General features: G+C 36.5%; 1 protein-coding gene across 1 annotated transcript in view; it reads left to right on the plus strand.

The window, feature by feature from the left end:
* LOC149801055 (tolloid-like protein 2) overlaps positions 1-26,468 on the plus strand; it is a 98,952-nt gene that overhangs the window by 50,669 nt on the left and 21,815 nt on the right. The window contains exons 2-4 of the mRNA XM_089955089.1: positions 19,474-19,503; positions 20,786-20,964; positions 22,311-22,476. Of these exons, the coding sequence (XP_089811215.1) occupies positions 19,474-19,503; positions 20,786-20,964; positions 22,311-22,476 (375 nt within the window). The remainder of the gene's footprint in view (positions 1-19,473; positions 19,504-20,785; positions 20,965-22,310; positions 22,477-26,468) is intronic.

The following is a 26,468-nucleotide window of genomic DNA, read 5'->3' on the forward strand; positions in this document are numbered from 1 at the left end:
TGTGTGCGTAAGTCCAACAATGACTAACTCTGCATAATTCACAAAATATATTTATACATATCCTGATAAAGTAAGTACAAGTTCTGACACAATTCTCTAATAAATTCAGTTATGCATTACGATGCAACATGGTAGCAATTAAACCATCCACACCGACTCCAATCCAACAATCTTAATACGTTAATCTTGCAGATTAATGATTTGCTATACGCTACGTTATGACATATTGAAAATTCAGTTATGCATGGAAGATTCCATTTCTAATAAATTAAATGTACATAATAATGTATACGACACCTAGTTATGAAAGTAAGACAAATTCGAGCGAAGATATGTTACCTCAAGAAGCCTTTGTTCGCAAATCCAAACCTAGAACTTCAACTATAATTCCTTCCCGCCTTTTAACGAGCTCACAACTTCGTCTACTCGGAGTAAAGCCTAATGCTCCTCCCCTGACGAGGTTTACACGTGTACTGATTGAAAAATGGATTTAGTCCGAACATAAGCGGTTACTTATTGACACTCCGCCCTAAATACGAATCTCTGTTTTTGATTTGATACGGTCTGGTCTCTTTGAAAACTGCATTGGAGAAATTTAACACTTACTTTTTACCCTAAGGTTTCTGGTCCCCAAAGCCCGAAATTCCTTCCAAGCCAGTCGTGACATCACTGACTGATTGCAAAACAAGCATAGGAGTCACTACCTGGTCGGCCTGGTGGCAGAATTCCCTTTGCATTTACTACGGACGGGTCGTTGCATAATGGTTAAACAACATACAGGCAGTTTCTTTGTGTCCAGATTCGGGTCTGTAGTCGTAATCTTATATAATACGTTTTGACAGGTACCCCAGGTATTCTTAACCACGAACTAAGTATAAGAAGATATGTATACATGAAGCATGAAGCATCAGCAAATTCTCCCCACATCTGTATATGATGAAGCTTGTACGAGTTTTGCAGTAAATTAAAAGCTCGAAAAACAACATCATCGTATTTTAATACTAAGAAGAACATTGTCATTTAATCTATAACGGACAGTGGTGGTGCTATGTATTTATGCAAAGTCTTGAACTAATATTAGTTTTAATGGAGTAACAATAAAACCGTTAAAATTGGATGCGTGTTATCCGCGGTTACCAACGGTTCACAAGCATTTCGTATTAAGATCTTGTGTTGTACAAGGTTACATACGGTACAGAAGCTATGTTATCCAAGCTTACACACGGTATAGAAGCTATGTTATCCAAGCTTACACACGGTACTCAAGCTATGTTATCCAAGCTAACACACGGTACAGATGCTATGTTATCCAAGCTTACACACGGTACTCAAGTTGTTCATCTAAATATCTTATCTTATACAAGGTGACATGCGGTATACAAGGTTATAGTCTCAAGATGTTACATTATACAAGGTTACATACGGAATACAAGCTTTTCGTATCAAGGATCTCTTATATTATTCAAGTTTACATACGGTATACAATCCTTTCGCATCTGAGATCTTACGTTATACATTATACAAAGTGTATGTGTGTGCGTGTGTGTGTGTGTGTTTGTGTGTGTGTGATTTGGATTTTTAACGTAGCTTTAACAACTTTTCTGTCATATCGCTACGATGTCTGCAGTGTGGCAGTTTATAGTGATGACTAGCACTGGGGCATCATGCCGCAGACATGTAGTATGATGTCCCACCCAGTCACATTATCCTGACACCAAGCCGACCAGTCCTAACACTAACCTCTTAATGCTGAGCGCCAAGCGAGGCAGCTGTTGGTACCATTTTTTAAAGTCGTTAGTATGGCTCGGCCGGGGTTCGAACCAACGACCTGAGCGGTATTATACAAGGTTACATACATTATAAAATACAAGGTTGTGTACGGTATACTAGCTTTTCACATCAAGATGTAATGTTATGTAAGGTTGCAAACGGTACACCAACTTTTCTTGTCAAGATCTTATGTTATACACGGCTGCATACGGTTAGAAGGTGTTTGTATCAAGATGTTATGGCAAACAAGGCAATATACGGCAAACAAGCATTTCGTATTAAGATGTTATATTATATAACATTACATACAGCATACAATCTATTCGTATACAGATGGTGTGTTTTACTTGGCTAAATACTTTAACCAAGCTCTTCGTATCAAAATAAAACTTTTTGAATCAGAGATTCCAATACAGTTTTGTTGTTTGTACTGGTTTCAACGCAATTTTCAGCACCAGATCGGCTTTCAATGTCGACCCGTATACCTGATGGAGATAGAAACCGGGAAAACCCCTGAAAGAACCACCGATCCACGGAAATCTGCTGGCAAGCTCTCTCACGCACCCCCATTGGCCGAGACCGAGACTCGAACCCATATAGACAGAGGGTGAGAGGGCAGTGATCCGTAATGGTGAGCACCTTAGACCACTCGGCCACTCGGCCCCTTCTAATGCAGTATGTTCTTATGGCTATAATTTTTCTAACGGTAATTCCACAAACATCATTTACAATTTAACATGGTAAACAAATTTAGCTGAATATGAACCCTTAGCAAAAGTGGAATGGCTATATTTCTATTAAAGAAACCGTTTGACAAGGTTCACATCCCATCAGCTTGCCGTGTATGAGTTGGGATTTGGAGCATTACACGATTCTACACAGTGATGCGGCGGAATAATATATAGCTCGACTAGAGCACAATGTGTATCACAGATTCACCGGTACATCGATATATTTAATGTCTTCAACGAAAATACCACACGGTACCTCAGAAACTGGGAGTTATTACAGCACGCGTATCAATCCGGACTTGTGTCAAATTTCATGATCGAAGAGTATCGTCAATAGAAGCAGCAATATTTATTATCCGAGTAAGAGCGAGAACATTTGATCATACATACAGGAAAGATGAAACTGTGACTTATTTATGAATATGCTCCAACGATGTGTTTAAACAGCCACGCATGATGTATATACAGGATTTTCTCCACAGGTAATACATACTTTTTAGAACAGCATGTAACCCAACATCTTCGCTAGCCAATTTTCCGATATGCCAACCCGATCTACATCTTGGCGGATCGATTAGATATTTCAGTGCTTCGTTTAACAAATATCTACTGGATGACATCAGTTGTCTCACTTAGCATATAATGCTAAGTAACAAATAGCGTAGACAGCGCTGCAGGGTCCAAAAATGGTGGAAGCCATTGACTTCAAAAGGATACTCTCTAAGTTTAACATCGAAAGTATGACACCGTACCAGAGAGAAGCCATTACGGATGTATCTGAGGTCAATGATGTATTTGTACAAGAACGGACCGTCAGTGGAAAATCGCTTATTTATGAGTCCATTCCAGTTATGTGCTCTCTTTGTATCGATCTTGTAGGAACATTGTTCCTGCCTCCGCATCCAGTGAAATTCAAAGACACGAAGCAATGAAATATCTGATCGATCCGCTAAGATTTTGATGGGGTTAATACAAAAGGAAATTTGGCTAGCGAAGGTGGTAACTCAACGCCTGTCGTATTTCAATATTTGTCGCAAATTACTTAACTGCGGTAGTAATATGTCTCTCACAGCCAGTAATAAATGGGTATTCTTGTCCAACTAAGCGTCCAATTGGTAGTCATTGCATTTTAGCCGCGATTCAAAATCGACCCATTAAAGTTGCCTCGATATGGTTAATTGCATTCTAATGTATGGACTGACCATTGTTGTGTGGATGGGAATATTTTTTTGTTCTCGGCCTCAATACCATGAAGAAGGGTCGCATTAAGGGCATTTTTGATGGCCCAAGGCCGCACCACCTTTGTTATCTCACATGACACCTTGTGACGCCAATCATTTTGCGGATCACAGGATACGGCTTGGCGGGCCGCGTGTTTGATACCCCTGCGCTACACGATACTAAGTGTTGATTCAAGCTGTGTTTAAAAATCTTGCCCAACTCAGTTTACTTAGTTTCTCGGTTGAGACTTGGTTAACTTTTAATTTCTTACGAAGTAAGCTACTGTGAGATGGTGAGCTAGTCTTTTTTTCTGTCAAAGGCATGGTTTTGTGGATTCAACGCCATTTTGCAGCGCATGCATATTTGGTACAGGAAGAACCCAGAAAAATCCTGAGAAGAAACACAGACCTAGAGGAAACTACTTGCAAGCTTTCTCGCATTCTTACGTTGGCAGAGACGAGACTCGAACCCACGAAGACAGAAATGGTATGTAAGCAATCAGAAAGGCGAGCGCCTTAGACCACCCCAACCCCATTTTATTGTCGAAGCCAAATTCGAAAAAAATACGACTTCAAAAATAAAACTACCTCTTCGGAAAATTTATTTGATAAAACGTGTATGAATGAATTGATTCATTGCTCTACATTTAACTCCGTTTAAACTAACAAACTAGACTATAAACGAGAGCTCGTTTATCTTGTATGTAAAAACATAAGGCATTACTATAATACAGGTTCTAATTTGAAACGGTTAGTGGAAATAGACATGAATTCTGTAAAACAAATGTATACCATTATTGATTTTTCCGTGAAAAAGTCAAAGGAAGTTTAACGACATAAGGATATGAAAATATAAATGCTACCATCTCTCTATCCCTCACTCTGTGTGTGTGTGTGTGTGTGTGTGTGTGTGTGTGATGTTGATTTAAATGAATTTAAGATTATTTTGTAACAAAATTTACACTAAGCCTGTAAATTTTGTTTTATATGATTTTCAGAAAAGTATATGTGTTCAAGTGAAAGACAGGATGGATTTATTAGGGTCATGAGAAAAGAGAACAGCAAGAAAACATATCCTTTCAATTTAAATTTTTAATAGGAACTAATGCTGTCTTGCTGAATTAGTAAATATTTGTATAATATTAGGCAGTAATATGGCTCGTATGAATATTGTAGTTAAGTTAAATTTGTTAGTGGGAGCATGGAAAGCTTTAACTCCTACATTTTGATTGGTTTTAATTACGTTTATGGAATTGTGATAAAAGTCGCAGTTGTATACTTTTCACGCAATAAGTAAAGAAAACAAGTAATGTTGTGTGGTAGTGTGTGTGTGTGTGTGTGTGTGTGTGTGTTGGGGTGGGGTGAGAACCGAATAAAAGGACAGCAAAACCTAATTAAACCATAAAATCGAAAACTAGAATCAAACTGAGAAACTGCAAACCGTTAGCGACCTAGAATAGGCCCAACGCATTCCGCATGAGGTGAATAATACACACAGTATCAGAGGTGACCCAGTTCTTAGCATGCCAGCCTTGCAATTGAAAGGTTCGAGCTTGAATCCTGCCTTAGCATCAGCTCAGTTCTACTACCAAGTTGTGTCCGTGGGCAAGGCATTTTACTACACTTACCTTAACGCTAAATAATCCCCTCTCTTTTACACGTTTTATTTAATGCACAGGTAATGTTAAAAAGTCTGAAGAAAACAAACACCCTATTGAGAGTCAGAAGTTCTCATTGTAATGCAATGATCTGTTTTGACTCAGAACACTGTTTCACATACTATAAAGAAACAAGGATAGTAAATTCAAAGCACACGGTTAAGCACCTGACCCTCGATATATGACTGCTCGCTCAGTCAGTCAAGGCACCCAGCCATAAGATATGGTTCATTTTACTCCTGATATAGTTTTATTAGACCAAACTGAAGTTACGGCCCCAAAACGAAGGAATTGCGTGAATCTTTGCCAACTCACTTTTAAGCCCATGATTACAAAGTTCCTTTCCTCCTAACTGAAGAGCTCCCTTGCAGTCAGTCATGTCTGGCTCAAAAATCACTGCTTACATTTTTCGGCAGTCAGATAAACAAAATTTAGTAGATTTCATTATCTATATTTCTTTATAAGTGAATGGTATTAAAAAGTGCAATAAGCTTTTTATGTAATAAATTTTTAGATAACAAGCTTTCATAGCTCGCTTGTCCGTACCGTAAAAAAGCTCGTCGTTTATGAAGTTGTACATGTATTCTTGGAATTACACGTGATTGAATCTTTCAAAACACGTATGCAATTATTCTGTGTAATGGGATTCCTACAGATGATTTGAATTAATGGTAAATATAAACTTACCTTTGCATCCGCCCATGGGCGTCTACAAGGAGGGGTGGGGGTCAGTTCCCCCAGGCATGGTCTTTTTATATTACAAAAATCCATTCTTTGCGTATAAATATATCCCTTTGATTATCCCCTCCCTCAACCCATGCAAATAATTACGGAATCCACTGTCTCTGTTCTCGGACTGATGAAGGACTCCACTGTCTCTGTTCTCGGACTGATGAAGGATTGCTTTTTATAGTCCTGTAAATACTAGCAATATGCCGACAAGAGTAACTTTGATCAGACAAAATTCAACAAAATCTTAGTTTTTGGGGCCTGTAACTTTCGTTTGGTACAAACGTATTATGATTTATTTGTGGCCGGAAATACATTTTTACTCGGTTAGGGGGAGGGGCGAAGAATTGTGAGTGGGGAACGCCCTACCCCCTCCCCAAAGAAAAATAATGAGCGCGAAACAACCGGAACATTTCCTAAAGTAACTTTTCGTCATGAAAACGCTTAGAATGCAGGGGTTTCCGGAGGTTAGGGGTTCCATCCCACAGGTTACTTTTTGTTCACGCCCACCCAACCCTTCTTCCTTTAAAGTATAAACGATATTCCTGGATCCGTTCCTGGTCTGATAATTTCAAATATGAATAATAATGACTCACTATAATTCCACTAGCATTGTATCAGTATACTGGTATAAATTGACCCACATACTGGTAATACATAACATTGCGACATAAGTTAACACTGATGCGCGCGCGCGCATGTGTATGTGTGTGTGTGTGTGTGTGTGTGTGTGAGAGAGAGAGAGAGAGAGAGAGAGAGAGTTTATAGCGATGTCTAGCGCTGAGGCATCATGCCGCAGACATGTAGCATGATGTCCCACCCATTCACATTATCCTGACACCGTGCCGACCAGTCCTAACACTAACCTCTTAATATTGAGCCCAAGAGAGGCCGTTGTTAGTACTATTTTTATAAGTCTTTGTTATGACTATGCATGGGTTCGAACCGCGACCTCTCGCATTCGAACTGGATGCTCTTACCACTAGGCAACCGGAGCAGTCTAACACTGATGTACCACTTAAATGTGCAATATAACTATTAAAATCTCCTATCAGACCATTTTTTGGACCACTCCTATCACTGTATGAGACCATTTTTGGACCACTCCTATCACTGTATGAGACCATTTTTTGGACCACTCCTCATTTTAAAAACCAAAATCCCCCAAGGTACCTGAATCATTGTGATATTTCAGTACTCGACCACTACCAAACTTTTAAAATAAAAATTAAAATCACGTACTTACAAGAACATTAATAAACCACCTCGGGTTCCTCTTTGACAAAAATAGCCTCAGTGCCCCTGAACGACATAATATTCTCTTAGGTGTTCAATGAGTAGACTGAAATAAAATAACAAACACAACAACAAAACATAATGGAAACGGCGCAACAAATCAATCGGTAAACATTTCAATGTTTTGGCTGCCTTTCACGTTGTGTGAACGAAAACAAAAATTAAATTAATGATGCATCTGTATAGCAGTTATTGTTGTGTGTTATAAGTAAGCCCAATATAAACTATAGGCTATTGTAAATGTACAAATGCATGTACAAATACATGTATAACCTATGGGCTATTGTTAATGTACAAATACTTATATAACCTATAGGCTATTGTAAATGTACAAATACATGTATAACCTATAGGCTATTGTTAATGTACAAATACATGTATAACCTATAGGCTATTGTAAATGTACAAATACATTTATAACCTATAGGCTATTGTTAATGTACAAATACATGTATAACCTATAGGCTATTGTAAATGTACAAATCCATGTATTACCTATAGGCTATTGTAAATGTACAAATCCATGTATAACTTATAGGCTATTGTTAATGTACAAATCCATGTATAACCTATAGGCAATTGTTAATGTACAAATCCATGTATAACCTATAGGCAATTGTTAATGTACAAATCCATGTATAACCTACAGGCAATCGTCAATGTACAAATACATGTATAACCTATAGGCTATTGTTAATGTACAAATCCATGTATAACCTTTAATCTATTGTTAATGTACAGATCGATATATAACCAATGGGCTACTGTTAATGCACAGATACATACATAACCTTTAGTCTACTGTTAATGAACAGGTCCAAATCTAACCTATAGTCTACTGTTAATGTACAGGTCCATATATAATATATAGTCTACTGTTAATGTACAGGTCCATATATAATATATATAGTCTACTATTAATGTACAGGTCTATATATAATCTATAGTATACTGTTAATGTACATGTCCATATATAATCTGTAGTTTACTGTTAATGTACAGGTCCATATATAATATATAGTCTACTGTTAATATACAGGTCCATATATAATCTATAGTCTACTGTTAATATACAGGTCCATATATAATCTATAGTCTACTGTAAATATATAGATCCATAGCGCAAGGACCAATAATCATTTATTACGCCTGTACATCTCATTTTCGCACAGTTTATTTTCTTACAACAAATGAAGAAAAGAAACAAAGAAAAAGTGGAGCACACTGAAAAAATACGGCCTTCATTGCATTTAATCACATCAGTATTCCTATCATTACGGTATATTCAAATCCGGGTCCGGACCAAAGTTTTTTTTTTGGGTGGGGGGGTGGGGGGTGGGTGGGAATTAGCTTGTATGCCCATCTCTTGAAAATTTCACAGTGTTATAAAGCAAGTTTGATAGTGCAAACGGTATAATGGGTGTATCTCGTAGCTCGAGATATTTGCATAGTTGAGCATTGGGTTGCTTTGTCCTGTGTAGTGAGAATACGAAATAAAATTGGTGCACCTAAAATCTGCAAAGTAGAGCTAGACATACAGTGTAGTTGACGTGGTTGCGTGGTTTATTCGAAATATATTAGTGTATGTCATATATCAGAAAGACAATGCAGACTTCAATAATCGATAAACAACTACAGACAATAATAGCTCACTCATTGCACTTGAAATGATTTTATTTGATAGGATGCACAAAGAAATACCCTATCTGTACAAATTTTGACACAATTTCATTTGGCTCGTTCGGCATCAGAGAAAAGTCCAGCTAAATTATAACTGAAAGAAATAAATTTTTTTCAGATTTATATATGCTTTTTTCTATGACATTTTTAATTCAAGCTGTCGCACTTTATCTAGTCTTTGTCGTATTTTATTGGTCTGTAAAACTGGAGAGTTACTTGCAGCTCTGAATGTGTTGAATTCATTTATCTCGTTACGATGATTTGCTTGTAAAATATGTCACTATCTAAATAGTCTGTATGCTTCACCAGTGTCATGTTAATCTCGTGAAACAAGGGACATGTGGAATTTGAAAACTATAAACGCAAACGAGTATTGAAATTCCCCATTTGCCCAGATGTAAATATCTCCAAATGTACAGTTTTAAGCTATTTTTGGATATTAATTATATATTCTTTTATTTTTTTAAAATAATTTAATAGTATGTAAACACATAGTTTTGTTTACATTTCGTATTTGTAATTGTCATTTGTTTGTGTCATCCGTAATGACAGAGGGATCTCTAGATCTCGAAAGCGCTTTGCCTGTTTTTGTTTTGTCTGTACTTTTATCTTTGAGGCAAAAACAATCTCTCAAAGATCTGATACATTTGGAAAGATTGCTATTTGCTATACAATTTGTAACTTGTATTGCTATTTGCCATACAATTTGTAACTTGTATTGTTATTTGCTATACAATTTGTAACTTGTATTGCTATTTGATATACAATTTGTAGATTGTATTGCTATTTGCTATACAATTTGTAACTTGTATGCTTATTTGCATGTACCCTGATCAGCATCCCGGTAGAGTCTAACATTTGTGTAATTGTCCCTATTAAATGTAACATTTTTCCTGTCTTAGTCTTGTGTTTGTCTGTTAAGTGTTAAATATTTTTTTTTTCATACCCCACTCACACTGTTGCCTGTTACAAAACAAACATCCTTGCAAAATCTTCAGTGTCTTGCGAAACGAAGCCACCAGTGGATCACTGATTGTACATATATTGACCTTTGTCAGTTCTTAGAGTCCCTATTGTGTACTAATCGTTTGCGTGAGCTTCGGTGGTTTACTTTGAAGTAAATGCGATAAATGCTGCTTGTTATTTGTAACATTGAGTGTTCGTGATATTTAATATGAAATAAAGGTCAACTTATTATTGTCTAACAGTGAACTAGCAGTGAGTCAGTATTTTTAATTGTGGCCCTGATTCAAGCAGAGAACTAACAATTGGACGTTGCAATCTAAATTCGGAAAACATTGGAAGGGATCTTGTTACCTATATTCTTGATCATTCGCGACATGATTAAATGGGCTGTCCTTGCTATGTTATAGAGAGAAGCCAGCTTTGTATTTTGTCAGTGCATAAGCCGAAACAAATTTGACTACAAAATTGAAGGACCAAAAGCCACCCTGGTTTTCAGTTAGCATAATAAATGAACTGTTTGAAAACATTTGATGGACATTCCAGATTCCTAGCCAGTTTTCAAAATAGCCGCCATATTCTCCGCCAAGTTTGACATCTCTCAGAAATTTGGGCTCTAGCTTGGAATTAGTTTTCCCTAGGCAAATGCATTTAACTGTTGTTCAATAACACGTTCTGCACATATTGATTCTGAGTGTCAAGAGGTACGTACCATAAGTTTAGATGTATTTTAGGGAATATAACCGAAAATGAACGTTTTTCAGTGAAATGCACATAAATATATAACCATGTGATTACTTTTAATTTTGAGAATTGTGAACATATAGTTGTAAAATTCAAATTCTATTAATTATCACTATCACACGAATCGTTTTGCGTCCAACACATGCGGCTTATTATCAGTTGCATATCAGCAGCTTGCATGCTGATGTGCATTGGAGATTATTCAAAATGCATTTGCAGTCTGAATGGCAAGCTCAAGTACACATGCACCACGTTAGATCAAGGACGACATTTAAGACTGGATATCCTGTCATCCATTGGGTAACAAGAGTTTCTTCTTCGTTTCTTGTTCAGTCTTATCCTTCAATGGTGACAGGGATTTCAGGGGAATTCTTGAGGCTTCTCCTCCAAATTGTAGCCAGATAGTTTGTTTCAAGTGCGTGTTGGGGGGTTCGAACTGCGGCCGAGTCAGAGCAAAGACATAAAAATGGCACTAGCGGTACCAAAGACTTATAAAAATGGTACTCGCAGCTGCCACGCTTGGCGCTCAGCATGAAGAGGTTAGTGTTAGGACTGGTCGGCCTAGTTTCAGGATATTGTGACTGGGTGGGGTATCATTCTACATGTCTGCGGCATGATGTCCCAGTGCTTGACATCACTATCAACTGCCACACTGCATACATTGTAGCGATATGACTGAGACAATTTTAAAGCTATGGTAAAAATCCAAATCACACACACACACACACACACACACACACACACACACACACACACACACACATTAACTTTGCCTACCTTGGTGTTACTGCAGTATATCTGACAAGCGACTTCCCTGATTGTATTAGACATTGAGAAATTCGCAGATGGTAACGAGAGAAGAAATGAGAACTTTCAGCGTTAATCATTATTTTTCTTGACGGCCAGTGCAATCACAGTACTACATCCAGTGCTTGGACAAAGTCTTGGTACAAATCAAATACCACATCGATTTTGTCACTGTCTTGGTAAACATGAAGCATATGTGCAAAACGGCGATTAGAGACCTCATCAAATGTGTGATCCTGGCCATGAAGGTTCTGATGTGATTAGAGACCTTATCAAATGTGTGATCCTCACCATGAAGGTTCTGATGAGACCAAAGGCATAAATTAATTAATCACATTGTGAAGGGGTGTCATCTTCTGGTGATACTTTGCTCTCTAGTTGTTGCGCTAAAATGGGTTTTGTTGTTGTTGTTATTGTTGTTTGTTTGCTTGCGTGCTTTCTTGTTTTCATCGTGCCATCAACATTTGCTAGCATTCAGAGTAATGGACCAAGTCGGTGACAAAGAATGTCCTGCATGTACAACATTGTTTTCTGCAATGAAAACTATGTTTAAAGGTTTTCTCGTTGTTTGTCCCCTTAACTGTTGACTGTTTCATCACAGTTGAGTCTGAGACTTTAATGCTTGTGAGGTCTTAGGTGAAAGCAGAGTGAGCACAGAAACAACCAGTTATGACGTGGAGCCGGGTGTTTATATATGCTCACATCCCCTGGAACTTCACTAATGTAACCCGTCATGAAAGTCAGTCCCATCCCCAACCCCCAACCCCGATCTCAGCTGGTTTATTAGATTTACTCCTATAGCAAGCTATGTGTGTAGATGAGGAACTTTATAGATTCATTGATGCCCCTTGTTCCAAAATTTCTAATATGTATATACCGCGCTTATTTCAGTTTTTGTTGTTGTTGTTCTTTACTTTTAGGAACACCTTTTAATATTTATATGGGATTTCAGTCCCGTTATAAGTGTCCTTTTTATCTCTAAAACACGGTCTTAGATGCATTGTAAAAACATACAATTTGGAGGAAATAAAATGTGAAAAATACCTTTATAAATATTTTAAAGAATAATAGTAGAAAGAATATATATTGTTGCTGGAATTGACTGACACAATAATAATCGAACTCCCTAATGCAATATCATTATTATGGACGGAGAGGGTCTTATTTATTTTAGTTTATCTTTTGTATATGTCGGTTTTAAACAACTTTTAACACATTATTGATTATATCGTGCCGAGGTACTGAATTTGCGACTCTTGGCTTTCGATTCCGATACTCCACCAACTCAGCGGGTGTCCCATGATCTGGAAGAGAAATAATGTATGGTTGAAATATGAGCAGAGCATGTGACTTGACCCGTCCCCTGATCTTGTCATGTGACTATCACATGATGCAAGAATGTAAGAGCATTTCCCCACTGAAGTGGATTTCTCGTTCCGTTTATTTAATGTGTAACTAGAGAAAGACAATCAAAAATTTTTTATCAGATAATGACAAAATCCAATGACTCAAGTTGAGTCACATGACTAAAGCTACCAAAACTTTCAAATGAGCGAATGAACGGAAGTTGCATCTGACTGGTTGCTGTAATAAATGTAGCTACGATATTCGAAATGGCTATAGATAGTTCCCGAAAGACGTCATCAGCCGCCATATTTGAGGTCAACTGGCTGATTTACCGTTGACTTTATATGGTGTTTGGAAATTGAAATAAGTTATTAAATCTCAAGATATTTTTACCAAAATTGCATACATAGACAGAACACAAATTAGGCTTTCTGTTAATATCTATATTTTTGATTTATAAGTTGGCTTTGCTTCAGTTTGCCTTGTTAAAAATGGTAAAATTTGGTGATTACATATAGGAGAAACTGCCATGTTACCCATCGTCCAGGTAAAACGGGCAGAATATCGCCTGCTAGTGACCTTATCGGGAAGCATCTATAGGATGTATGTTTATTCCACGTTGATTTACGATTTGTCAGGATTATGATTTGATCCTGACTAGTACCAGATTCACAATCGTTCAAAATTCTTAAGATTCCGATACAAGTATATCAGGCGAGTGTTACGCAGGGTTAAACAAAAGGAAACAGTTAAATCAGAAATACAACATGATATACCAGATTGCAGAATCCCCTTACTCTGTCTGTCATATTAGCTTCGGGCAATTAATACAATATATGGATCTGACTTGCTGAAATATTAATAAGACTGAGCCGTGAATGTCCCAGTTTTATGTTAATCAAAAGTGACTAGATTGCAATAGAATAGATGGCACAAGACAACACAATTTGGCACTTCTCTATCTTCGTTTATTAACTTTCCTCAACTATCTAAATGGATCTCTCTCTCTCTCTCTCTCTCTCTCTCTCTCTCTCTGCTTATTCAAATTGTCAGTCGATCTGAAGAATACATTTATCCAATTCCAGAAAATAATCTTTTCTCTACTGTTTATTGATCACTAGCAGAGGAAAGGGAAAATAATAAATCCGTTATAGAGACCAGTTATTAATCTGAAATCGTTTGACCTAAGATAACCTTCTGTACCAAGGGCACTTATCTAACTATTGGGAATTAGGCAAATTGAACAGTGTCCGATCGTTCTAAAGAATTAAATTGGATTGACCACCACGCAGCTGTGTACAATTGACTATTTTCATCAGGACATTTCTTTCTATTTAATCATGAATACAATATCAGAACTTTGTCCCGATTCGGGCAATGTCAGCTGGTATTATGAAAGATGCCTTGTAAAACGATTTATTTAAAAGAAGGTGTGATGAATGGCGTGGCGGGTTTTTATGCCGACACTGTGGTAGGTGTGGGGTAGGGTACTTCCAATATTTTATTTAAAGTATTATAGAAGTCCCACACAGTCTCGATTTCGGTTGGAAGTTAAATTAGTGAAAGATAGATGTAAAGCTCCGAGACCCCAGTCAGCAATGCCGACGGTTAAATGATTGAATAAAGAAAAGTGAAATTCAACTAATAACAATTTAATAACACTTCAGTAATCTGATGATGAAAATTTCCCATGTACTCTCCTTCCGCTTGACCCTGTGATAACCTATTACATCATTTGATTTATAGTGCGAGATAGCTTTCCACCTGTCCTTGAATTCTACTCATCTGTGTATTCTTCTCTCATATTCCTCAAAATTCCTTCTCCTCTTCCTCCCGACTTTCTCCAAATTCCTTCTCCTCCTCGACTTCTCTATATTTCTCATCCTTTTCCACTTTCTTCTCATCGACTCATTTTCCTCCTCATCCTCGACTCTATACCGACTAGACTTGTCGACTTCAACTGCTCTGCTAGTCTTACTTTCGTCTCCCCTTTACGAAGCTTTGTCTTTCCTTAGAATCTCCTCTCTAAGTTTGCCCGCCAAATTACGAGTGGCTTTCTCGGAGCAATCCTATTTGCTCAGCAATCTTCGCAGGATAACTAAATGTTTGCTTGCTAGTTAGAATCTATAATACGGATCGAACGTGTTATCACATCCTCCGTCTCAATTCCGATTGGATGTCACTTTGATTCGATCCAATCAAACTTAGCGGACAATGCCCTTCTCGCTGTCTGTCCCGTGTGGACGTATTAAGAACACGCCCCGGTTTCTCGGGGTGTCTTCTGATTTTTTTAAAACTCTTTGTAACACATAAGTTTGAAGTTACTCGATCTAACGCCTTTGCCGATTAAAGATACCTGGTCGTCTCTCTGGTCACGGTAACCTTGCGTAAGATATCAACTCTAGCCTGCAGCATGTTCAGACATCAAACATCATTGTAATTATAACACCTTAGTTTATACACGACTTAGGATGGGTTCCATAGAGGGGCACGGAGGAGGGGCTTGGAATAAATAATAAAAAGCATTGGGTTTTGAGATGGCGAGTCATTGCAGCTGCTCTAGTTAAGACGTGCGATATTAATTGATTCATATGAAATATGGAGACAGAACACGCGAAACATGAAGACGAGTTAAGTTAACTTAACTGTCAGCCTTAAACAACAAAGTTTTTTAAATTGGTTTTCTTTACACATAGCATTATTTTCGTTGGCGAGACATCTAATTTTGCAGACCACATGCTGATAAACAAAGGTAAATTGAAAGGATAATATTTACAAATTAAAATGTTTCTTTTAACATTTGCATTAGTTTATATCTGATTCTCGTCACAACGAGACTTACGAAATTAAGCTTTGCTACAAGTTGTGAGATTTTGATTAGGAATGAGCAATTCGTCATACTTTATAATGCACCTTTTAAATCGTTGATACCTATCGTACATTAGGAATTTATATTAAATTATGTATATGTTGACTCACAGTTTTAGGGTCACTTATCATTTTGTTTAAACGAACTAGATCTGTCTATTGAACCGGATGACCTCTAAATGTGCCAAATTGTTGTGCCACCTATTATAGATTATTAATATATATAAAATTAGGCGGTAGAATTTTGCGACTTGAAACAATGATACAAGAGTGTTTCAATACATTATATAGAATATGCAAAATATTATTCTTTACAGTTATATCGGAGACAACGTACCTGATACATTAACGCCAAATGTTTTGGAAACGACGTGCAGCTAGGAAATACGTACAAGATGTATATTTAATTCTCAACCTGATTACTACATTAGTATCGTGTTAATGCCATTTCAGATTAATTACCTTTGCGGTCCCTTTGCGTCTTATATTTCTTGCCGGTAGTGTATGTCTGTCTGTCTCTGTGTCTCTCACAATATTATGGTTCTTTGAAATTTAAACCTGAATATCGTTTTGCGTGCCATTATCACTGAAGATAAAGGAGCAATAAATTTAGGGAATTTATCATTTTTACTTTCTACAGTAAATTTAGGGAATTTATCATTTTTACTTTCTACAGTAAATTTAGGGAATTTATCATTTTTACTTTCTACCGTATATAATAAGTCTTCTCCACAATACTAGAGAATGCTAGTAGCTACTGAGAGAGAGAGAGAGAGAGAGAGAGAAGGGGGATGTGAGATAGGAGTATGTCTGTTCCAAATGTTAAGGCCGCCTTGACTCGACTATATTATCTCGAGATCATTGCCATGATCTGAGAATTATACTGACTTCAAGGTTCTTGTCTTTTATGGGGTGGGGTGGGGGCCACAGGGGACAGTTTTTATGCACAGATTTAATGCCGCATTCACTGGCCAAGTATAAAAATTATTTAAAAAATAAAATACACATGTAAAGTCAAAAAGCTCCATATTTTTGGATAGCTATAATAAAACAAAGCATAAGACTAATATTGACTTGACCAGTTAAGTCAATGGCATCTCATAGCAAACAAAGTTAATGCACTCCAACCCCAAATTAATACCTGCATTTTTCACGTACGAATGTCATTTTGACACCATGCGATGCTCACAGTGCAAACACACGCCCTTTTTCCTAGATGATAATTCTGCAACACAGTGTGTACTAAACAGGCTGATGCAATTGAAAATAGTTATTATCCAAGCCGTTTTTTGAGATATCCCACTTGCCCTGAATCCGAGTGTTTACTGCTATCTGTGGGGGGTGGGGGTGGGGGTAGCTCCTCTTCTTAGCCAACTATTGGTATTTCACTATCTACATACCGCACAGTAACTATGGGAGGTGTACATGCCTCACATCAGTTTCAAGAACAACACAAGCCCAAAACACCTACTTCACAAATATATCGATATCTTTAATTAGTAAACAATAATAGCTGACAAAGTCACACGATATACTTAAGTTAAGAAATTGGCTAGAACAAGTCTGCCAAGTTTACGTGGTATATTCAGACTGCTATCACAACGAACTCATATTATCGTTGGCGCGCATTGCCAAAAATTATCGTCGCCAAATATTTCATCAGTCAAGATTAATCAGTAGCTAAAATATTTGATGGTATCAGTTATTTTCTCATATGATTATAAAATATTACGCTGTTCTTGACATGAACTATTTACCTCCCTCGTTTATATCTGACATTTCGAGTCCTTAGATTTAAAGTGCTGCGACATGCAAAAGCTGTATGGTCTTCAGATTTCTGAAGAAAAATAATTACCTCTTCGTAAACTACCATATATGACCAGAACACTAATAACTTTTGCAGGTGCTATTGTCAGAAATCATGTATATAACCCAAGATAAATAACTTTGCACCTGGAAGTTGGGTATTTATCGAGCGGTTCAAGGAAGCATCGAAGTGCATCACGGGTGAAATTGGAGAATACATAGCTAAATCAACTGCACCCTTAAAATGACGCTCCAGTGTTTTCAAAATGGCTTATTGGACGACAAAGTTACATTCTTTTTATGTATTCGGTCGTTATATTGCATTTGTAATAAGGAAAAGCTCCCTCCAGATAACGTGGCTCAACCTCGCACAACCAGTTTGACACCTCGGTCAGCCTCGGATGCTTCTACTCTAAACAATGTTTGGGTTTTGTAACAATATGATCGTAAACAATGTCTCAACTCAGACATACGGATCCAACTCTCCTTGAACATAACTAAACTTCTTGCAAATTTTATAAATCTTAGGATTCCTTTTTTTCTTTTTCTTTTTTTTTTCTTTCTCCCTCTCTCTCTAACCAACACTCTTAAAATATAAAGGGTAACTCAATAGCACAGGACTAACAAAATACAAAAAAAGAATTTTTTTTTGTCTTAGGAGGGAAACAGGGGACCTTCATGTGGATAAAGTACGATGCATAGACGTCGCAGGGCTATGTCACAAGGCACTACGCGAAGTGGACAGGCCTGCGAAAGAGTATCAGAAAAACCCACAAGAAGTAAATAATGCAATACAACAAAAACACGGACTAATAAGTTACCCTCTATTAACCAACTAACAAGTCTATAAATCAGTTTGGAACTTTTTTTAGATTATAAATTAAATAATAGAGAGGAGGTCTAACTCAGATCGGGAGAAACACAAATAAATAAAGTGCGGACCCCGACTCGAAGACAGTCTGCCTCATTTTGGAAATAGACTTTAATGCGCGAAACGCCACACCATAGCCACTCACATAAAACACTAGGTTTTATTTTAATTTCAACTTGTACTACACCGTTCATCTCGCCGAAATTCTAAATTGCAAATAATGTCAAAAATAACTAAATTTATGTCAAGACAAACAAATGAATTTGAAAAGTCCATATAAAAAAATATATTAAGACAACTGGGAAAAATTTGACAAATAGTTTTGCTGTCCCTACATCAGACTATATAGCATACACACTCTATAGCATTGCTACACATAGCATACACGGGGCATAGGAGGTCCTTGGCAAAGATCACATAAAATCAAGGATAGGAAATCTGACAATGGGGATGAGACCCATGTTTCAGACGACTACCCTTTATAAAACACTAGGACTCAATAAATACCCTGTGAAAATTTAGTTATAAACTAAACTTTTGATCAAAATTCTTTTTTAAAAAAAATAAACAAGCACACACATATTGGGGGATACAAGAATACATGAAAACACTTTATTTCTTTTTTGGTTAAGTGGGGGGGATCTGTCTTTTGCCCCCCCCCCCCCCAAAAAAAAAAAAAATGTCAGCCTCGTTTGAGATTTTGTCAGTGACAATTATATTTTCAGTCATTACGAACAATACATAAATTATCGATTAGACATGTTCACTCTGACGTTTGAAGTTCGGTACTGGTGTAGTGCCTTATGCCAAACACGTGACAAGCAATGTAAAGTCTTTCCTACTGGAAATAGAGAGCATTTCGAACAATAGTTTTGCAACTATTGACGGTTGATCTATTATCAATAGGCGCTTTTGAGACGTGTCTGTGTTATAATCAAAAATTGATTGCAAAACACTTACAATAATTTTCTTTTATCTTTCAGTTGCCATCAAGTTAATACAAGTTATTCAAGGTAATTCATTCTCTCTCTCTCTCTCTTTCTCTCTCTCTCTCTCTCTCTCTCTCTCTCTCTCTCTCTCTCTCTCTCTCTCATTTATTCGGGATTGTATCAAGTCTTATGAAGTGACAAAAAGAAAAATAAAGAACACACATAGGGAATTATTCTTCTTTCATTCAATGGTCAAAAATAATAATTATACGAAATTACCTCAGTTTCGACCAACACTACAAACGATGATTTCAAATCAATCACAGCGGATCTCGTAGTTGTGAAAGATGACCTTTTCTCATCACGTTCTCATCATGTCTGACATGTAAGAGTCCTGCGAAACGACTGACTTGCAGATAAACCACACACACACACACACAGAGTAATATTAAGTTTGTATGCAAGTTTAAGTGTTTCTCTTGTCTTTTATTTTTAAAAAAAAGAAGATATCGATTCCAGTTGCCCAGAATCAAAGTTAAAATGATGGATTTTATTGCTCCTTCTTTACAAAGAATCACAAAGGTGTTTTGAAATTATATTTATACGATCCCTATAGAAAATAAAAAACGGCCAGATATATGTATACATCTAACAAGTAAGTGCACGTGTATTTTAAGACAACGTAAGAACTGTTTTATGATTAGGATGTCCGAAACTGATCCCTGTCACGCGATAGGAAACAGCGTTGTGAATACGAATAACTTCATTTATCAGTTTTCGTAACAGGTATCAAGTTGTTTGACCTCTGTCAGCGTGATTGCAAACAAAAAATTTCTATTAATGTTTTAATATCGTGAAATAAGGTTGCATGGTTTGATCATAACAGTTGTCAGTATAAGAAACCAAATCTTGTTACGTAGATGACAGTGCAATTCTATCACAACACCAGAAAAAGTTGTTATTTATTTTTATATTCATATTTTTCCAATGTCTAGAATCTAGGGAGCGACAAAAGTTGCAAATAGTAACGGTGAAATTGTTTGCGTTCGACTGCCAATGTGTTGTTTTTTCAAGACAGAGTTTGACAAGTTAATGGCATTTTCTTGGTCAACAGAGTGTACAAAGTTTCTGTGTGCTGACTCAGCAATATTTTACGTTTCTAATTTCCTCAGATTCCCATAGGAAGGTACAGTTACTGGTGCAGTTCACCAAACAATTAGTCGTCTGCTTTCTAATACATTAAACCAATCCAAGCTTTTTTCTTCAGCATTTTTCTTCACATTCTTTTAGGTGATAATGGTGATAATAATGTTTATTATTATTATTATTATTATTATTATTATTATTATTACTATTATTTTGGCAGCATGTGGGAATTATGAATGGGTCGGTGTAGGCCAAACAGTAGAAATATCCAGCCCCTACCAGTATGGCCCTTATGAAAACTGTATCTGGCGACTTGAGGCTCCCGAGGAATACCAACTGAAGATAAATATTACATTTGAAGGGGAAACAAATTATGGAATATGCGGTGACTATATACGCGTAAGTAATGACTTGAGGTATTAAATTAATTCAATGACTCAGCTTGAGATTCCTAAAAGTATATACATCTGAGATTCACTATATGCATACATCCATTTGTCTAAAAAGTATATACATGTGAGATTCACTATATGCATACATCCATTTGTCTAAAAAGTATATACATCTGAGATTCACTATATGCATACATCCATTTGTCTTCAAAGTATATGCATCTGAGATTCACTATATGCGTACATTTATTTTGTCTAAAAAGTATATATATCTGAGATTCACTATATGCATACATCCATTTGTCTTCAAAGTATATGCATCTGAGATTCACTATATGCGTACATTTATTTTGTCTAAAAAGTATATACATCTGAGATTCATTATATGTATACATCCGTTTGTCTAAAAAGTATATACATGTGAGATTCACTATATGCATACATCCATTTGTCTTCAAAGTATATACATCTGAGATTCACTCTATGCGTACGTTTATTTTGTCTAAAAAGTATATACATCTGAGATTCACTATATGCATACATCCATTAATCTTCAAAAATTATACATCCATTTGTCTTCAAAGTATATATGTCTTAAAAGTATATGCATCTGAGATTAATTATATGCATGCACCCATTTCTTTCTTTAGTCATTAACACTAGAATTTGTCGAAATTTCAAGGAAGGAAAAAAGCTGTGTTGTGTGAAATTTGTTTTATGCACTTTCTAGTCCGTGTCAGTGATGCTAGTTTCTGTTTTTCCTGAATGTTTGGTTAATTTTCCAATCTCAAGTGCTTATAATTGATATTGTGAAGTGAAGGTTAGATCTGAAATAGATGAAGAAACAATAAAACTGTGAGAATGTTTATTTGAATTTGTACTAATTATATATTTTACATAGTTGTCATAATCTTTTTTTAAAAAAAAGTCCATTCAATTAATAAGACAAAATAATCTTACCATTTAAAGTACTTAGCGAAGTTAAGTATAAATTGTTTAGTTTTTCAGTATTTTATGTCTTTATGAAGTCATGCTGTCCATTTTTATATAGATGGATGTTGTTTTTTTTTTCTACCCGCACATATCACTACGTCTGTATCTCCTCTTACCGTCTTTACTCGATTAAAGTCGAGTTAAACTGCAAACATAGACCCTGATCTGCCGTCGCATAATGCGCATGCAGATCAGGGTCTATGTTGTTTGTTCTACTGATTACTCTTAACAAACTGTACAGACCCAGATATGTATGTGTATTATACGACGGGTCTGGGTCTGTGCATTTTGCAATTGGGCTCGTCGCGAGTATCGTCGCTATATTTTAGCTCGTCTATCAACCAACCTACTGTGTTTCAGATTCTAGACGGGAGCCGATATGCAGTGGAGCTTCTGTCGAAGACATGTGAAAACATCACGAACGAGCAGGTTTCTGCCAATGCCCGCTGGCTGTGGGTACAGTTCAGGAGCGATGGTATCGGCTACACTAGTGGTTTTCGAGGGGTCGTATTTAATTCTTATATAGGTGAGTTCACTTTTCCTAATATATCAAGATTCTTTAATGTACATAGAACGAAGGTACTGCTACCATTTTCACATAACATTAAGTTAATTGACAAAACAAAAATCAAAACCAGAAACGCCATCGAGTTCCTGTACCAAAGTACTTTACACCACCCATACCATCGTGGTATGATCGTCAGACCACCTACTATCGTACTACTGAAACCTCTATGGTTCTATTGAAGTCTTAACACTTAAAATGAATGGAGAGAACAAAATGGTTATACTGAAAAGTCTCCAAATGAAATGGAACGAAGACAAATAGGTATAGATGTTGCACAGACTGTTCATGTAGGAAGCAGCTTGACTGTGGAAGCTCAAAAGCTAATTTTCTTTTGATGATTACGTGTTTATTTATTTAGGTGGAAAAACAATTAAATACGGATATTTCCACAAGCATGTTAAAACAAATGTCCACCAAAAATATGAACGAGAAAATCAAGATACATTGGTAACAGGACCGTTAGAAAGATAGCCGAAAATATAAATACTGTGCCGATGCCAATAAAGTAAGACAAAGGAGTTAGCTTGATACAGAGAGTAAATATATCATAGTCTTTGATCTAATGATTTACTGATGAATTAAATACCAGCTCTCTTATTTCGTAATGCTCTATACATATATCATGTTTTCTAAATATACCAAATGTGAAAGTACTTAATATGGTTATACCAGAATGAAGAATGCAAAATTAATTAAATAAAATTATCGGCTTTGTCACATTCTCCAACTCACTACTCCCCCACCCCACCCCCATGTTCCTGGACCATAGTGATATTTTAGAGCTGCACGACTTTGCGTACTACTCAGTAAAGATAAGACACCCTTGATTACCTGACCATAGCGATGTTTTAGGTCTGACCATATTCCATACTCCTTCCTTACAACAAAAAACAAAAAAATAAATAAAACAAACACCACCACCAGCCAAGATCTTCGGCCGTAGTAATAATTCGGAGCTGTACCATGTTACTGAACGATAAGGATAATTCAGGGCTGTACCATGTTACTGAACCTTAGTGATAATTCAGGACTGTACCATGTTACTGAACCTTAGTGACGAGTCAGAGCTGTGCCATGTTACTGAACCTTAGTGACGAGTCAGAGCTGTGCCATGTTACTGAACCTTAGTGACAAGTCAGAGCTGTGCCATGTTACTGAACCTTAGTGACAAGTCAGAGCTGTGCCATGTTACTGAACCTTAGTGACAAGTCAGAGCTGTGCCATGTTACTGAACCTTAGTGACAAGTCAGAGCTGTACCATGTTACTGAACCTTAGTGACAAGTCAGAGCTGTACCATGTTACTGCACCTTAGTGACAAGTCAGTGCTGTACCATGTTACTGCACCTTAGTGAGAAGTCAGAGCTGTACCGTGTTACTGGACCATAGTGATAGTTTAGAGCTGGACCGTTGCCTGTTCTACTGCGTGAAAACTTGATACACCATGGAATTTCTGTCCCGTGTTCCTGACGTGAATAATCAGTGGCACTGCAGACATTATTGTAATGCTAGCATATGAACAATTTAAATATGAATACAAATACATTTTGATGACTTACAAAATGAAAAGGGTTTCATGACTACATTAACATTTGCGAACCAACAGAAGATATTCTGTTAAAATAAATGTCGCAAACACAAACATAAATAATAATATTAAGGACGAGGTTTTGAAAGATAAGGCATCTCTAGAAAGTGACAGTTGTGAAAAAGCAAAGAAAAACAAAACAAAAATCTACAAAAGTCTAATAAGAAATGAAGGAGTGTGCGAATTTTGTATTGATCACAAATTCAGAGGAAGAAAGATAGTACGGCCTGATATACTACAGTTAATACAATGGTACTCATGATAAACGTGATAAGGAGACTACATTGGTAATCATGATAAACGTGATAAGTAGACTACAGTGGTACTCATGATTAACGCGATAAAGAGACTGCAATGGTACTCATGATAAATGTGATAAGGAGACCACAATGGTACTCATGACAAACGTGATAAGGAGACTACAGTGGTATTCATGACAAACGTGATAAGGAGACCACAATGGTACACATGACAAGCGTGATAAGGAGACTACAGTGGTACTCATTACAAACGTGATAAGGAGACTACAGTGGTACTCATGACAAACGTGATAAGGAGACTACAGTGGTACTCATGACAAACGTGATAAGGAGACTACAGTGGTACTCATGACAAACGTGATAAGGAGAATACAGTGGTACTCATGACAAACGTGATAAGGAGACTACAGTGGTACTCATGACAAACGTGATAAGGAGACTTCAGTGGTACTCATGATAAACGTGATAAGGAGACTTCAATGGTACTCATGATAAACGTGATAAGGAGACTACAATGTAAGCAATATCCTGCCTATAACAAGAGTAAACGTTGAAAAATACGAAGCTGATTTGTTCTTCATTTAAAATGGGGTAAAGAAACTAAATGCAGCGCTAAAGACCGCAAGCTGGTCTACTTTTTTTTGGATAACATAAAGTGATTCACATAAAGCATCATTAGAACAAGAAAACTTCTTTTAAAAGACAAGATGAGATAACGGCTGACTACGGCCCCTAATCAGATCAGATGAAACTTATATAGATAAAAGATTATCCTCTCTCTTCCTTAAATATGCATTTACTTTTTATCCGCGGCTGCGATCAATAAAGGAAAGCAACAATTGAAAAGACAGTGGTTTTCTCGTCCGTTGTGACATATTTTAGTGTTGATATATTCGTTTAAAAGCCTGTATCATGCCTACTGCCAAAAAAATGTGCATCTTAAATTGTGCATTTGCACACGATATGCCTAAGAGTAAACTAACAGACTTATAAAAATTTATTTTTGTTTTGCAACATTGCTTCAAGGATGTTTCAATTATGTTTAATTTAAAACTCTTCCATCGTTTATCTTAAGAACTGACTTCCTGTCAAACTCTTCCCAGAATCGCCGCAGAAGACACGATTTATTTATTTCTTCATCACGTTTTCACAAAAATGCAATGCAGACATTTTTAAATATAATTAATAGCAGAATATTACATATATGTATATAAACGAATTATAATCTTTGGAACGTCAGCGACCAAAACAGTTGTATTGTGTATGTTTTGTTCAGGGGGAGGGGAGGTTACTTTAGGTTGTTTTAAACAAAATCGATAAAAGTATCTTTATAATGATGATTGATCCTAAAAATTAACAGTTTATTCGAATTTTATGTAGGGGGCGGGAGAATACAGCAAATGTAAAGCACATAGCGTGTGTGCACTTGTGCAACATAAATAGCACTGTTTTATTATTTCTCCGACCAAGAGTATCAGTTTTGATATAGTTATTGTCATGAGTGAACAGTCACTGGCTTCTTATTTAATATCAAATGAGTCTCAAGAATGGATGAAATTAAAAAAAGATACACTCAGTAAGACAGATTACTACAAATGTATTTGTTCTAGTGTGGGCTGCCCCCCCCCCCCCCCCGATTTTATCATTGGTATCCTCTGACTGTGATGTAACCAATTAGAACATAACAATGAACATTAATTAATATATGACATGTATTTTTTAAGCTCCTGTATAGTCAGAGTTCAATATATTCAATATATTCATGAAACGGGGATAGATTTTGTTTTTGGAGAATGTCGTGCCATACTGACGCATTTATTTCCCCAAGTTTTTAAATTTTACATTTAAAGATCTGGAAATTAATAATTTTTCTTTTTAGTATATAGTTGATATTCCCAAACATGTGTACTTCAAATAATAAGGTCAAAAGCGCGTGAAAATAAAACTAAACCTTAAAAATACGTACACCACTTTTTAATAAAATTAGATTCGACAATCAAACAATGAAATCAGCAAGTGTTCACGTGTAAATAGTGTCAGACAAGTTTTACATATGCATCAATATGGAGTCCATATACAGAACAATAATTTGTATACATTAACT

Source organism: Sinohyriopsis cumingii, chromosome 4 (assembly GCF_028554795.1).
Source record: "Sinohyriopsis cumingii isolate HCF-2022 chromosome 4, ASM2855479v2, whole genome shotgun sequence".
In the NCBI taxonomy this organism is placed as follows: Eukaryota; Metazoa; Mollusca; class Bivalvia; order Unionida; family Unionidae; genus Sinohyriopsis; species Sinohyriopsis cumingii.